Source organism: Atta cephalotes (assembly GCF_000143395.1).
Source record: "Atta cephalotes unplaced genomic scaffold scaffold00048, whole genome shotgun sequence".
NCBI lineage: Eukaryota > Metazoa > Arthropoda > Insecta > Hymenoptera > Formicidae > Atta > Atta cephalotes.
In genome coordinates, this window is record NW_012130112.1 from 1,868,440 (window position 1) to 1,884,888 (window position 16,449).

Consider the following 16,449-nt stretch of genomic DNA (forward strand, 5'->3'; position numbering starts at 1 on the left):
ATATATATATATATAATATACAGACATTGAATAAGGATGAATAAGAATTAATGTTACAATTGGATTTTAATCCTGAACGGTTTGTTTTTGATAAGAGGATAAGGAGATTTGCGATTAGTAACGAAGGCGAAGGACATTGTTATCAATGCATCCCACGAGTGGAGTACATTCGATCTACATCTAATTATCGGTTATCTTCGCGTCGCGGTTAAGATACTCTCCTGTTAGCAGGGTCGAATATCGAACTACGCGGCGACGACGGCAACATTCATTACCTACGTCTCGTGGGTAATTATTAATATTTCTAATGAGTGCGTGCCTGACGGCCATACAAAACGGCTCTGCGTCTTTTCGTTTTTGAGTTTTGTTCGTCTTTATTGTTCGATTTTCTCGTCTTTGAGTTTCTATTTCTTTCGATCGTCTTCTGGAATTTTTGAAATTTTGAAAAATCTTTTAACAATAATTATATAAAATTTTCAATAAATGGATATTAAATTGTTATCATAAAAATTATCATAAGTATTAATTTATTTACATTATATATTTTCAAAAATATTAGCTGTGGGAAAAAGTTCGTGGCGTTTTTTTAATGCCATCTAACGAGAAAAACGCCACGAACTTTTTCCCACACCTAATATGAGATTGTGTTACAATTACATAATTTCAAGATATGTTATAATATAAGTTTTTTTGTTATGATATGAGTAATGATAAGCTTCTCCAATATCGTAAATTACAAATATGACCTTAACTACATAAGATAATAGGAAAGAATATCTGAGAATGCATTAATCTTGAATTATTTATTCGCGTCGATTACTTCGAAGTGAGTCGTGTGAAATCGCCTTAAGATCTACCCTTTCTTTCTACTGCAACCTCGGCGTCATATCGGGGTCTTACTACGATGCGAGACTTGTAGGCCCTGAAGAGCGAGAGAGGAAAGGATTCCGTGGAGAGGATTCCACGGCTACTGAGTCGGGTGAAGGAAATTAATGAATGGCGGCGTTAATAAGCAAGCACCTGGGAGCGGAAATCGTTATATACAAGGGAAAGGCCCTTTGCTGTTCTTTCTAGAACTCTTACGGATCAAGGGATTGTAAGTGAGATCGTGCATCGCTGTTGAATCCACAATTTCCTGCTTTTCAGGAATATCACGTAGTGTTTCAACATCGTTGATAGGCAGGGCACTGTTAATGAATGCTTTAAACTCCTTTGAACTCCATCGGCCGGACGACGCCGACAATGCAAAGTGTAACCCTTTCCTCGGAAGCAATATCTTCTAGTCTACATACTTGAACTATTGTATATTACAAATGGAGTTTAATTGAAATAATAATTATAATGTTTACTGACGAATATTTCCGATAATTTCAAGTTCAAGTAATTGAAATATGAAAATAAAAAGATAATTATATTTCAATTGAAAATATTCTTGTAATACCGATATACGACATTATATTTCTAAAAAAAGTACAATTCTGGAGAATCCGCTGTTACGAAAACAAGCATCGCGTACTGTTATCGACGAGAAAAGCTGCGAGACTAATCGCGCTTAATCGCTCGTCATTTCATCTAATTGAGACTGTGGGGGAAATCGGAGATTTGGCCCTGACATCTATTGCCACGCTGCCTTTTGCCGTGTGCCGGTGCATAGGTGTATAGTCCAATGTAATGGAACTACAGCTCTCCGAATGCGGCACGATATCGTGCGCCGACTGTGTGGGTGGATGAATGCGCAAGTATGTTTGCGTGTGTGCTACGCGCGGGTACATACCCTCGAGCGAAGAGCCAGCCTCGACGTTCGTCTTCCCACGAACCTTTTACTGTACGTACGAGTCTCGTTACTCGTTCCGGGATCAGGAAACACTCCCATTAAGGCCGTTTTACACGGTCACGTGAATAACTTCGGTTGGAACGCCGAAGCAGGGTACGTTGGTACGGCGATCGCGTGTGACTTTAAAATATGACGCAATCGCGGACGCGGTGATAAATCCGCGAAAATCTTCTCAAATTGTCTCCTTCTGTTATCCTATGTAATCTTTATTATTTCCAAATACGGCCAAATGCTTTAGTTCGGCGATGACTAAATTGAATTGCAGTTTGCGAAAATTTATTTAATAACAATTTCTAGAACAACTTATAATTCAGACGTTAAATCAGTTTAGATTTTGTTTCAAATAAGTTATTTATATCCCTAATCAAGGTTATATATATTTAATATTAAAAAGACTTGTGCTCAATAATGCGTTGACTCCTATTGCCTATTGTACTTAACATTATTATTATATAATATATTTTTATAAATTATTTCCCTAATTTCTTGTGAAAAGAAGTCGTCTAATGTGGGCTTTAAATTATTTCAAAACGACTAAGTGTGACTCAGAACGCTTGTTCCGCGATCTGCGGACTTTGCAATGATCGCGACTTCGTCGAAAGGAGGATCGGCTCGAGGCACACAATGTCCTCTATGCTAATGCATAATTGCACATTCCATGCTGAAGGCGATGTTAATATCGCAACTACGATACGACATGTCCGTTGATATTTCGATGTTGAGTCACATCAAAAGGATTATATCGACTTTGGTCTAAGAGAGCCTTCCTTAGGTAGAGAGAAGGAGAGAGAGAAACAGAAGGGGAGGGAGGGAGGGGGACAGGAGGGGGGGGATAGGGGAGGGAGGGAGGGGGAGGGAGGGAGAGAGAGTGGGCTACACGTCCGAGAGTTGGAACGGGAAGTCCGCGGGACTGACTTCTCAGAAGCACTGACGTAATTATAGCGTTTAGAGCTACCGAACGGTAACTGAAACATCCCTGAGCGACGCGAGAAAGGATGAGCTTCTGAACTGACATCTCCCACCTAATGAAGAGGAAAAGCCAAGACTGCGGGAGGATTTCTCCTCCCAATGAAAGAGATGAAAGAGGAACCTCCCCGTGAGACGTTAAATTGGGAAACTAAATGACCCCTCGGATGAAATATTATCTTCTGTAAGCTTATTCAATATTCTCATTGATTGAAGTATCAAGAAGTTAAATATTTACGAAAGTTCCTTATTAATAATAGAAACGTTTTCTTCAAGAGTTTGTAAGTTATAAGAGAAACTTCATGCAGATGAAACATAAACAATTCTTGCTAGCAAAATAGATCGCACATTTTGCACGTATTATTTTCATTCTTATTTTTATTTTTATATCTTTTCTTGTACTATATTATCTTTGAAGTTGACATTACATATAAGTGCAATTTAATCGGTAAGATTAAATCATCTAATCATTAACTCATTGACAAGAAGCTGGGCGTTCAACTAACATCGATATTCTGAGAGGCGGTAGTTCGATGCCCCCTCATTCGAGAGAAAGATAGATAGATAGATAGAGAGAGAAAGAGAGAGAAAGCTGAACGGTCTTTTCATTCGACGTAGGCGAGGAAGTCGTCGAACTTCCGAAGCTTCATCGACGAGGAAGCGACTTAACTTCTCGTCGTCTTCGAGACTCCACGTGTCAAGCGAGTCTCATCACGGGCATTGGCCGAACGAACGAATTCGTCATCTCGGGCTGAGAGGAGAGGGAGATTCGTCCTCGTGGGGCCGGTCACCGTAGAAAAGGTCCACGGTGTCCGCTGGAATATATCCGATATCTTTGGAATGGGGCATAGGTCCCAACGACGTAGTGGTGGTGGTGGCGGCGGCGGCGGCGGTGGCGGCGGACATTGCCTGAACCTGTCTCCACGCATCGAAGTCTGCCTGCTCACCTGCATTCCATCATGAGGAACCTGGAGGGAGAGCTTTCGGGGCCTGCAGGATCGTGCGATTCATATTCGATGCCCTCCTCGATTCCTCTTGTGTAAAGCGCGTCGATTTGCTTTCTGTTCATGCGTTGACATCTCGAAAGCAAAAGATTGTGTCTGAAAATATTCCACTAATGGAGTATATTTATTATCATATCGATCAACGATAAATTGTGATGAAAAAAGAAGTTGTTTTTATTTAAAAATATGTTACCAACAGAATAGTAATATTATGACCATAATAATTGTTTTATACAAGTAATTTTTATTATGCTTTGCAGATTTTTATATGATGTCTTCTGTTATAACGTTTTTTTGAATTATTAAAAATATCTTTATGTATAGAGACAACTCTTGAATTTTGCTATTGAATCTAATTAGACAAATGATTTATTAGAATCTGAATACTAAAGAGTATTGACTATGTTAGTCGATTTGAATATGCAAATTGGTAGCAGGTAGGAATCTGGTACGTTTCTAGTAGACCAACTCGGTAGTGGCGAAGATGCAGAATCCGCTGACCAAATCATTGCGATCAGTGACGTAGCCGTCTAAAGGATGGGAAAGGATGGGAAGGTCTGAGAGAGCTTGGGCCGTAAAAAAGGAAAAGATAAAACGAGCGAGCGTACCACAGAGCCGCGCTCTCTTCTCAACTCTCTCGAACCTACCACTTAATTTAATCTTGCTCTAACATCGAGTTCGTGAAAGGCAGCTCAAAGTTCTCTTTCTCTCTCTATGAAAACGAATCTCATTGTCAATTGCTTTTTTTTTTACAATTCTTGTCTAAGCCCAGACAATTGTGAACGTTTATTAGTAAGATGGAATTTCGTTAAATTGCGGGCTGATTTATTATATAGGTATATAATAAGAACATTTCATATTGTACTCTCAGTTATTTAAATTTGGAAATCATAGCTATTCTCTTCTTTGTGATTTTCGAAGTACTAATTTTATTTTTTTTTCGATCTTTCTTTCTTTTTATTGTATTCTGTATTATGTTTACTATTTTGCGTTATGAGAATTTCATTGAAGTTGTAATCACATTAAATTTATAAAATTTTTTAATTACACTGAATATTGTCAAAATAATTTTTGAACGATATATGAAAATTTTTTAATTAATGTATATTAGGGGTATTACGAGAAAATAATATCAAATTAAAAAACTTATTACGTGATCGGTGAGCGAATACAAAAATTAAGCAACATAGATTGCGAATAGAACGCGAGCAGAAGTACGAGCTGCGTGAATTGACGGAATAATTTTCATCACATTATTTGTATCTCTTGAATTAATGTAATAGTTACGTTATCGCGGTTGAGTAAAATATTCTTCAAGAGAAGCTTAGGCTATTTCTATATTCAATGTAGATTAACTTGATTTTAGTTTAGTTCTTTTTCTAATTCTTAGAAATATAGGAGATGATAAAATGTAAGTTAAATCGAGATTATATAGATATAAATCGAGTTAATCTACATTGGTAGAAACTAGAAATGGATATTACTAGTCTGTCAAGTTAGATTTATGAAAGGACTGTTTTGCCGCCGGCGCAGTACTTGTAGCCTTCCATATCGCTCGATTTTAGCGATTAATAATCGAATCGGCGAAGCTATGAAAACAGCCAGCGAATAATTATCATGCTTCTCTCGCTGCACGATTAAAGCCCGATTGTGAAGATCGTTTGAATGTACTAAACCTAAGTTAGCGCTCAATTATATCTCTCTGAATCCTGTTTTCCTGTTTGCAGAGGTAGAAGTAGAGTTTGCTCTGTACATGAAAATATTACACAGATAAAATGACGCAATAAAGATTTAAATATGATTTATATTTGAATAGAAAATTTCGTTATCCCGGTAAATTTTGTTTGCGTAAATATTGAACAATAAATGAAACTTGATGATAATAAAAGTTTATTTATAGACGCAACTTCAATGTTCTGAATATGAACAAAACTTAGGATGTTTAAAAGTATTATACGAGATTTCAGTGAGTGACTTTTGTTGTGTCGTTACAGACGTGTAATCATAAAATTCATTGTGTTAAACGTTAATGATACGGTCATATAGATAACAGTACACAGCATCCAGTCGCAATTAAATGTGTCGATACGATAAGTTATTCTCTTTGCAAGAAAATAAAACCTTATTTCGAAAGTTGCTAATTAATTGAGAAATTAATTATCGTAATAACAATATTAATAATAATTTAATGAATTTATCAAAATAAAAGCTCCATTTTATTGAAATTTTTGAAATATTAATTATATTGATGATTTTAACTATTACTGTATAGTGTAATAGTTTAATATAATGATAAGAATAATGTTTCTAAATTAATATTTTGCATATCAAACTGAATAATTTATTTGTACGTATATCTTCATTAATTTTTAATTGTGAGTTTAAATTCATTACTCTTCTTATTTCTCATTATTTTTTTTATTCTATAATTCTTATCTTTTTATCTTGTCTCATGTTAATATCTTAAACAGACATTTTACAATATTATAATTATTCTGTAGAAATTCTCTCCGAGGATTACAAACTTCTCCAGAATTAGATGCATCCAAGACCTCGTTTCTTTCCCGATAAACATTAACCTTGCGGCTTCCTACAGATTCCTATATATTCCATGCATACATGGTACGCATACAAAAAATGACTCGGGTATCCGGCATGTATCTGCATTCCTGCGGGGCGACGGTGCCCTCTGTGGCGAGAGTGGAGCCTCCTCAACGCGTTGGAGTCGTTGGAGAACACGTCGGCCCTATAGCATGCGGGCCCAGCCCGGTCCAGCCCCTGCGTCGGGGTCACGGAGAAGTTAAGTAGCCGCTTCTCTCTCCGGGACCCCACTTTGAAAGCGAACCTCCCAAAGTGTGATGCAACGTACGCCTTAATCAGCGACGTGTAATAATCCTGTATCTCATGCGCTCTCCCCCCCCCCTCCTCCCTCCCCTCCTCTTCTCTCTATACCTATTTCTCCGTCATTGTATCCTGCACCCAACGAATTTCATTCGTCAACGCCCCCGTCTTGAGGTTAAACGATTAAAAATCCCGAGGGTGGAGTGCCTTTGAACTACAAGAGAGGCCTTTGCTACTTTATTAAACAAAAAAATTGTTGGGAGATTATTATTGAATCGTTGTTAATGTTTTTTATTTTAATTTTTCTGCGATATAACTTACTTAGTTGTTTAATGAATATGTAAATCCGACCCTGAGGTATTCCCTCGCGTACCGAAGTGTATCTTCCTTTGATATGGAAATAACTAACGAGAAATTTTTATCGATAGATGTTATGTAAGACTCTTTATTGCAGGGTTGAATAATTCTTTTTTTAGATAGCACAGGCTATCGGTTAATGGCATAAATTAAAAATATTCCTTTATCGTGACGTATTTTTACGTACTTGGAAGTAAGAATCGCGTCATAATATTTATGCGTAGAGCATCAATGAATTTTAATTATATTTTTTTATATATTACATAGCATGAATAAATAACTCTTGAAAGTACTGTTCTTTAAGAACGCGATTACGTTAAAAAAAATTCAGCAGAAGGTTTTATATTAAAATTAAGATACATGTTATAAATAATTGCAATTGATAGCAAAATGTTTTTTATTAGAAATGAGAATTTTTTTTTTAGAAATGACATTTAGTTCTATTTTTTATCACGATTCTTTTTTATCATATTTCAGAAAGCTCGGCTTGGACCTGGTGCCACGTCAAGGTGCTCACATGGTAGAGCCGGATACCATGTCTGTCGTGGAATTATATCATGTGGTAATTATGAATAAAATAGTACATTCTTATCGAATTGATAGCATACAGTTCGCGAATGTCGTTTAACGAGTCTGAATGGAAAAAAGAAAGGATTAAATGCAATGTACAATAACGATGAAATATGAGCTTCATTAGAATGCTGGCCACGAAGGCAGCATCATTCAATTTCGCTACATGCAGCGCTATACAGTTATTTCTGTTCAACAAATCAGGTTCTCGTAAATACAAGTATAATCATGATTGACAATTTATTAACGAATAAATTTTTTAAATATTAAATAATCTTCCATCACGAAGCATAACGATTCAACAATTTTTCAATATAATGTCAAGATTACTTTTATTAAATTTTTATTGATGTGAACTAAAATAAATAAACTAAAAATTAATTAAATATGATTTGATATATTTTAATGTCCCCTAATTTTTATCACATCGATAGCTGTGACAGATAAAAATTACGATTCCGATATTGTCATTACAGAATATGGACCTAAGTCGAAGAGCTGAATCAATTTGTTGTTGTAAATAAATGAAAAATATTATTTGCGTGACATTAATTCTAATCTTTTCTCGCGGGGGGTTGCAGCATGTGCAGAGTGCCGAAAATTCTCAGGGTGCTTCCGCTCGCGGCACTCTGCGTCGCAAGGAGCACAGAAAAGTCCTTACACATCATCTGTACTTTTGCATGAGAGACTTTGGCCATTCGGTAGGCGAGGATACCGAGATTTACTTCTCTCTGTTCGATGCCAAACGGCAGCAGTACCTGAGCGAACGCTTTCTGGTACGCATCAGCAAGGAGGGTTTCTCCAATTATGTGGAGAAGATGCACAGCAATTGCACTATCTTCACAGATCTGGGCAATTCCGACTTGAGCCGCGATCTTTATATGGTAGCCCATGTGATGCGTTGTGGCCGGATGCTATACTCCGATTCTGGCAAAAATAAGACTGGAACTGCGATTTACAGGCGGCCTCATGGGGTGGCGGTTCTTTCTCTGGCGGAAGCCGCTCAAGATCACGCAGAGGAACTCGAGATGAGTTTCAAAGTAAACGGATAAAGAATATTAATTAATTCAATATATATAAATTAATTAAATGTATTAATTCATGGATCGTAAAAATACTTTAATCTTGATTTAACGTAACTTTTTATAAGTGAATTCCATTAGTTTATACTTTATCGAAAAAATTGGATCATATTTAAATTCTTTTTATTTTTTTATAATATTCAAAAAGAACATGAACGAAATAGATTTAATTGAAAGGATTTTTATATACCAGGTATATCAAGGAGAAGAAAAGGAATTTCATCAGTTACATGAACAAATCATACGTAACAACAAGTGCTCTCCTTTACCTGGACAACCTAATTATGGAATAGTTGTGTCTCTTCGTATTCTGCATGGCGAGCTCTCTCAGGTGCGGGAGGAGAATCCGTTGTTATTCAAAAATATTTGCCTCACGAAGAAGCTCGGTTTTTCGGATGTTATTATGCCGGGCGATGTGCGTAACGACCTGTATTTGAAGCTGGAACGGGGTGAATTCGAACGTGGCGGAAAATCTACTGGCAAGAATATCGAGGTGAGATAAAATTTTTTTTAAATTATTTCTCTCATTTAATATTTACTTGCTTTTTATATAAAATAACGAGCTGTATGTGGAAGTATTTTCACGGAATGAAGAACTAATTTCTAATATAAAAAAAATGTACAACTATTATATAAGTTTAATAAATTGAAATATTATTAAAAATTAAATTTTTATATAAAATAGTAAATTTTCAAAGGCAATGAAACTGAATATTTTTTAATATGTTTGTTGCAATAAAATTAGGTGACAATTCTAGTCCTAGACGTGGACGGCCAACCCTTGGAAGAGTGCCTGTTTGGAGCCGCAGGAATGGATGGTAGTTCTGAGTATCAGAGTTTGGTCATATATCATCATAACAGTCCATCGTGGGCAGAAACTGTGAGACTGGCGATACCCATCGACAAGTTTTATGGAAGCCACGTGCGTTTTGAGTTTCGACATTGCTCCAGTGAGTTTATTGCTCTCAATAGATATCGATCTGACGCTGATCTTCCACCTTAGCTTAAACGTTTTTCGTTTATCTTTCATCTTTCTACCTATTTTCTACGATCTTCATTTACCTTTTCCAAAAGAAATTTTCCGTATATTGCAGCACGTGAGAAGAATGACAAAAAATTTTTCGCCTTCGCGTTCGTACGACTGATGGAGCCCGGAGGTGCTACTCTTCAGGATGGTCCGCACGAATTATATATTTACAAATGCGAGGAGCGTACAAAATTGGATTCCTTGAGTTACCTATCGTTGCCAAGTAGCACGAGAGAGCCGTGCGCCTCAGGTAAATTAAATTTTCTTATAAAATAAAATTTTCTTTGGGTAATATTCAATTAAATTTACGTGAATAAAATAAAGAATTAATATAATTCTAAAAATGGATATAATATCTTTTATATTATCTACAGATGAACAATATACGCATAAAATTATGTTAATAAATGTTAACGTAAAGTATTTCTGAAAAATAGTATTAAAATTAGATATCATATTTAGATATTTATATTTATAATTATTTTCTTGTTATCTTTCAGGCCCACCAGCTTTCACTAGATCGCCAAAGGAGACTGTATTCGTACATACCTTGCTCTGCAGTACCAAGTTAACACAAAACGTTGATTTACTTAGTTTGCTGCAATGGAAAGCTCACCCTGAGCGAATATCCGAAGCTCTCGGCCGCGTTCTTCGACTGGATGGCGAAGAACTAGTCAAGTTCCTACAGGATATCCTTGACGCGCTCTTCGCCATGTTTCACACTGAGGACGGTAATTCCACAGCACACTCCGGCTTAGTGTTCCAAGTACTCGTGTCTATCTTCAGCTTGTTGGAGGATTCCAAGTTTGAACATTTCAAACCAGTGATGGATGCTTATATATCAGACCATTTCGCCGCGGCTTTGGTGTACAAAGGTCTTCTCAGCAGCGTGCAACATTGTGCCGATTGGGTAACTGCTGCAGAAAAGCAGGAACCGATCATGAAGTGCTTCCGTTCTCTCGAATATATCTTCAAATTTATCATTCAAAGCCGGCTGCTGTTTGCTGTCGCGACTGCCGGTCAATACGAGGATAGTTTCAAACGCGATCTATATTGTGTATTCGCAGCTCTTAACAAGATGTTAGGTATTCCCTATGAAATGGTGCTACTATCGCAAATCGCACTACTGTTGTCGATTGCGGCGGTGTTCGAGCAGCTAGTAGCGGTGCTACCAGTCCTCGAGGTAGCCAAACTTACCTGTACAATGCTAGACTCGGTGCCACGGGAGCCACCCTTGCAGTTCACGCAGGCCAAATTAGTTGCTATTAAAAATCTTACTGCATCTAGCTTGTTCCGCAAGGATGATGAGAGTCGAAACATGTTACTTGTCACTATATGTCGGCACTTACGTATTCATCTGGCTCGTAGAGAAGAATTACGATCTTGTACTGATATTTTGGGTGAAATACTCAGCTTTTTGCATAAGCGTGGCAGGGATACGAATAAAGTTAACAATTGCATACACCACGACGTTGAAACGCTTTGTCTATCGGTGCTCGATGTGCTCATACAGACGATACTAATCGTGATAAATGCCAATGGACCCGTCCTCGGTTGTCTCGTCGGCTGTCTTATTGGATTGCTTCAACTGCTCGATGAGTATCATTACGCGCGACTTTGGGAAGAGTTGACGCACGCCGGCGATCGAAAACCACTCAAGGACTTTCTGCTACGGGTATTCTTGGTCCTGCGAGATCTTGTACGCCAGGAAGTATTTCCGCCGGACTGGCTGGTCATCAGGATGCAAGCTAACAACGTTATTCTAAGGTCACTGCAGGAACTCGCGCAGCCACTCGCGTTCCGCTTCCTTCATGGCAGCTTTGATTCGCAGCTATGGTCCACATACTTTAATCTTGCAGTGGCTTATCTTACTCAGCCATCGCTTCAGCTCGAACAGTTCTCCGAAGTTAAGCGAGAAAAGATCGTAGAGAAGTACGGTGACATGAGAGTACTCATGGGTTTTCAGATATTGTCTATGTGGTCGCACTTGGGCGAACGTAAACTCGAATTCATACCAGGCATGGTAGGACCTTTCCTCGAGGTTACTTTAGTGCCGGAAAGTGAACTTCGCAAGGCAACTTTACATATCTTTTTCGATATGATGGAATGTGAGCAGCGAGCTCGCGGAAGCTTCAAGTCCGTGGAGTCTGAACTGATCGACAAGTTGGACATTCTTATCAGTGAAAACAAGGGCGATGATGAATATAGGCAATTGTTTAACACTATGTAAGTTTATATTTTATATTTTATATGTAAGTTTGTATTTTATATTTTAAGTCTCAAAATCTTATATTTTTAAAACATCCAAAAACGCAAAGATTTAAAAAAAAATATATTAATTTTCTATCGAAATAAAAATTATTCTATGCTGTATTACTTCTAAAATATTTTAAATTATATATTTCTAATACTGTACAATTTTTCACGTTTACTATTATATTTTTATATTTTACAAACACAGATGTCAACTATGTAGCATTTTTTCGTGTTTTTTCGTGTGTTAGTTTCATAAAAATATTATGATACTTATCGCATTTATAATTTCATGCCGCTTCAGGGAACATCTTAGCGCTGTGTAAGTGCAATACTTTAATTGAATGTGATTTTTAGTTTCAATATTTTTTAAATTCCTACATTTGTGATTACAGATTACTGGACAGAGTGCAATCCGAAGATCCCACATGGAAAGATAGTGGCACGGCTTTTATAACGTCCGTTACACGTTTATTGGAAAGGCTTCTTGATTATAGAAGCGTTATTCAGGGTGACGAGAATCGCGACAAGCGCATGTCGTGCACCGTGAATTTATTGGTAAGTGTTAAAGAAAGATTATCGATACAATAAATTCAATAAGATTTGATTAGTTATTACTTATTAGTAAAAGTATTATACTGCGGCTAAACCAAGGAATCTGCAGTGCGACTATATGTACAAATTACTTATGACTTAGCGCGTTAATTAACTAAACTGTGTGACACGCGCACTGTATATATTCAATAGATATACTATATATTTGGTGTGCTTGATCACTCTATGCTTGGCAGTTAGCACTCGCGTTAGACTGTTCGCGCTTTCCGATGGAAATTTTATCATTGTGCCTGTCTCTCATTCCTTGTTAAATCATCAATCGCTAGAAGTGAAAAGCTCTCAAAGTAACATGGGGATACTTCTGATGTTTTTGCAGAACTTTTACAAGAATGAGTTCAACCGGAAGGAGATGTACTTGCGCTACATTTACAAGCTGCATGATCTACATTTGGCCGCCGAAAATTATACGGAAGCGGGCTTTACGATGAAGTTATATGCCGATCAGCTGGGTTGGGGCTCGACTATTCTGCCATCCGATCACGCTCATCCCCAGCAACCAGAATGGCAGCGCAAAGAGTTACTGTATCATAAAATCATTCATTATCTCGACCGTGGCAAGTGCTGGGAAAAGGGTATACCCTTGTGCAAAGAACTGGCGATCCTGTACGAGACTAGACTATATGACTACGCCAAACTTAGTCACGTGTTGAAACTACAGGCTAAGTTCCTAGATAACATTCTGACGCAACTACGCCCGGAACCAGAATACTTTCGCGTTGGATTTTATGGTCTTAGTTTTCCGCTGTTTGTCAGAGTGAGTTTGATTTATAATCCAAAGTGATTTTTAAAAATATTCTCAGTGTAATAAAATAACTTAAATGTTATAATTCTATTCTATCAAAAATATTTTATCAAAGTTTAATTCGGATTTTCGGATTCGGATTTTTAGCATTATTTTATTTTTTGTGAAATAGGCGCCTTGAAAATGTTATTCTTCATTAAATGTTATAAATGTTATATGTTCGTGTCTTTTATTGTAGAACAAGTTATTTATTTATCGTGGTTTGGAATATGAACGTATAGGAGCGTTCACACAACGGCTGCAAACAGAGTTTCCATGTGCACAAATTTTAATGAAGAATTCTCCGCCTGATGAGAGTATTCTTACGTCTGAGGGTCAATGTAAGTGAGATTAGATTTATTAATTTTTTTAAATTAAAAGAGAATCAATCTCAATATAATTTGAGAATCGATAATTTATTATGAATATATTTTATTTAACAATTGGACATCGCATTTTTGCAGATATTCAAATTTGTAATGTGAAGCCAATCCCCGAAGAGGGTAGCTTGGCTTGCAGCGGTGTCGAAGTTCCGGAACGCGTAGTCGCATTCTATTTGGTGAATGATGTTCGCAAGTTCACGTTCGATCGGCCGCTGCATCGTGGCCCAGTGGATCGTGAGAACGAGTTCAAATCGTTGTGGATTGAGAGGACGACGTTAATGACAGAAGCTAAATTGCCAGGGATCCTCAGATGGTTCGAAGTAATCGAGAAGCGGTCGGAATTATTGGCACCAGTACAATATGCCTGTGAGACTATGCAAAGCGTGGAAAGAGAATTGAGGCGATTGGTTGCGCAGTACACTGCGGAGCCACATAGAAATATTAATCCATTCAGCATGCGGCTGCAGGGAATCATCGACGCTAATGTAATGGGCGGTATCACCAAATATCAGGAGGCTTTTCTCACGCCCGAATTTGCCCGACAAAATCCCGAAATGGTACCGCATGTTAATCGATTAAAGGGATTGATATTGGATCAGATGAGTGTGTTAGAATCTGGTCTGATGTTGCACGGTCAAATTGCACCCACCGGAGTTCAACCATTGCATAAAAGGCTAATCGAGAGATTCACACAGCTCAAGCAAGGCCTCGGTCCGTTGGCCAGACAGAGAACCATTCATCAAGACAGCATCGTGAAGTAATTATATTTTATATATTCTTGTACAGTTCGTTTCATTACAGGGTTAATTATTTTAATTACTGTTTCTGCTTGTGAGAATATCTGAAAATATTTTTGCTTTTCCAGTTCGCCTCTACCACCTTTGCCGGTCAACGACAAACAACGTCCAGCCACTTTAGAAACCGCCGGCTCTAGATTGTCGCATGCTGACAGCGATGGTCTTCCCGAGGACGAAGGCTTTTATACGAAAGTGGATGGTATACCACCGCCTATTCCACAACGAGAAGTACGGCCGCGTTCCGTTGGTTATGGTACAACCCCGCCTAGACCCACGCATCAGAGATCTCTCAGTAAGCCGCTGAGTCCAAAACTGCCATTGAGGCATTCCTTGCCTACTCCTACTGACGGCATAGATCAAAGTGGCCTCAGAAGCTCGTGGAGCGAACCCGGACCCGAACCCGCTCCTCCACTACCACCTAGGGGTTGCAGTAAGTTATTTTCTCTTTTTCTATTATGATTTGTAATAAAATTTAATATAACGTCGAAAATAAATTTTTCATGAAAATATATCACGTTTTGTACTTCCTGTTTTAGTGCTAGACAAAAGAGATTCGAATACGAATACTGTAGTACCGCCGGCACCGCCAAAACGCGGTTTAACGCACAAACGCACAAATACAGAATGGAGCACGGATGATGATTCTGAAATCACGGAACCGAGAAACGAACCGAATGATCTGCGCGACAGCGGCATTTCTACAGCCAGTCTGCTAGATTTTCAATCACACTTGACAAATCTAAATAATCTAAGCTACGAAGACTTTGAGCCACGCTCCCGGTGCAACGACATCATGAACATTTCACCACCTTCTGTGATAAGTGCACTCAATGTCTCCACTGGCAGCTTCGCCAGCGGTACATTCCAGGGCTCGCATTCTCTCCCTAATCAAGAAGTGAGAAAATATAACTGGAAATATTTACTAACATATACAGTTACATATATAACATTTTCTTGAATGAACAGATTGCTAATGAAATAAAATTGAAATAATTTTCTAATTAATTTTTTTTGTTTCATATATTTTCATTTTATAACAGATTTTCAAAAAATGCCAACAGATATTTATGTTCATGAATCACACTGATAGCAATGATTTCAATTTTCTTTTATAGGTGAGTCCTCCACCAATCCCTCCCAAGGCTCATCAAGACACTCCATCAGCTCCTTCCACCTTGGAGAGAGTATCCAACAGAACGCAGAGTCACGGACACTCGGAGAATTATTCCGTTCCGAAGATGCAGACGCTCTCCGTGGCATCCGATACAGAGAGCACCGTGTAGTGACGATATCCCCTTAGTCTCTAGCGGTTAGTATTTAGTGATTTGTATGTGCCATTATGGTCAAGCGTGAATCCTGTACTCGATTTATCTCTCGAGTTGTCAGGTGAATTCTCTTAGTAATTTAAGATAAACATAAGAATATCATCGTCGTCATCGTTGTCGTTGTCGTCATCGTGTCTAACGGGTGTGGTACGCAGAGAAATGGTCTTACATCTGTCATCATCGAGATTTCTGACTTTTGTACAACACTCTCTGCACATAGCTGATAACAAAACATTGTATAAGCCGAATCAAATCGTAAACCGAAATCACATCGAATTCCCAAACACGAAACGAATTGTATCCAACCGCGTATATACGTACCTTCGTAGAGAAATAGAAAGGAAAGTGCGTAATAATCGCCCTTGAACACCGAAAACGTCCAGCAAGAAGCTTCTTAATAGATTGAATTTATCTGAACGTGATCGGTGATCGAATCGCGATATTTTTATATACACACACACACACACACACACACACACACACACACACACACACACACACACACACACACACACACACACACACACACACACACACACACACACACACACACACACACACACACACACACACACACACACTACACACACACACACACACACACTAACACTACG

General features: G+C 38.0%; 1 protein-coding gene across 1 annotated transcript in view; it reads left to right on the top strand.

The window, feature by feature from the left end:
- Nucleotides 1-15,793, top strand: part of LOC105622764 (dedicator of cytokinesis protein 3) — a 55,186-nt gene extending 39,393 nt beyond the window's left edge. Inside the window, exons 5-18 of the mRNA XM_012204175.1 lie at nt 7,480-7,564; nt 8,154-8,612; nt 8,848-9,147; nt 9,400-9,604; nt 9,749-9,931; nt 10,182-11,907; nt 12,239-12,256; nt 12,330-12,492; nt 12,866-13,303; nt 13,530-13,671; nt 13,795-14,470; nt 14,579-14,940; nt 15,047-15,405; nt 15,626-15,793. Coding sequence (XP_012059565.1) covers nt 7,480-7,564; nt 8,154-8,612; nt 8,848-9,147; nt 9,400-9,604; nt 9,749-9,931; nt 10,182-11,907; nt 12,239-12,256; nt 12,330-12,492; nt 12,866-13,303; nt 13,530-13,671; nt 13,795-14,470; nt 14,579-14,940; nt 15,047-15,405; nt 15,626-15,793 — 5,284 coding nt within the window. The remainder of the gene's footprint in view (nt 1-7,479; nt 7,565-8,153; nt 8,613-8,847; nt 9,148-9,399; nt 9,605-9,748; nt 9,932-10,181; nt 11,908-12,238; nt 12,257-12,329; nt 12,493-12,865; nt 13,304-13,529; nt 13,672-13,794; nt 14,471-14,578; nt 14,941-15,046; nt 15,406-15,625) is intronic.
- Nucleotides 15,794-16,449: the final 656 nt, after the last annotated feature.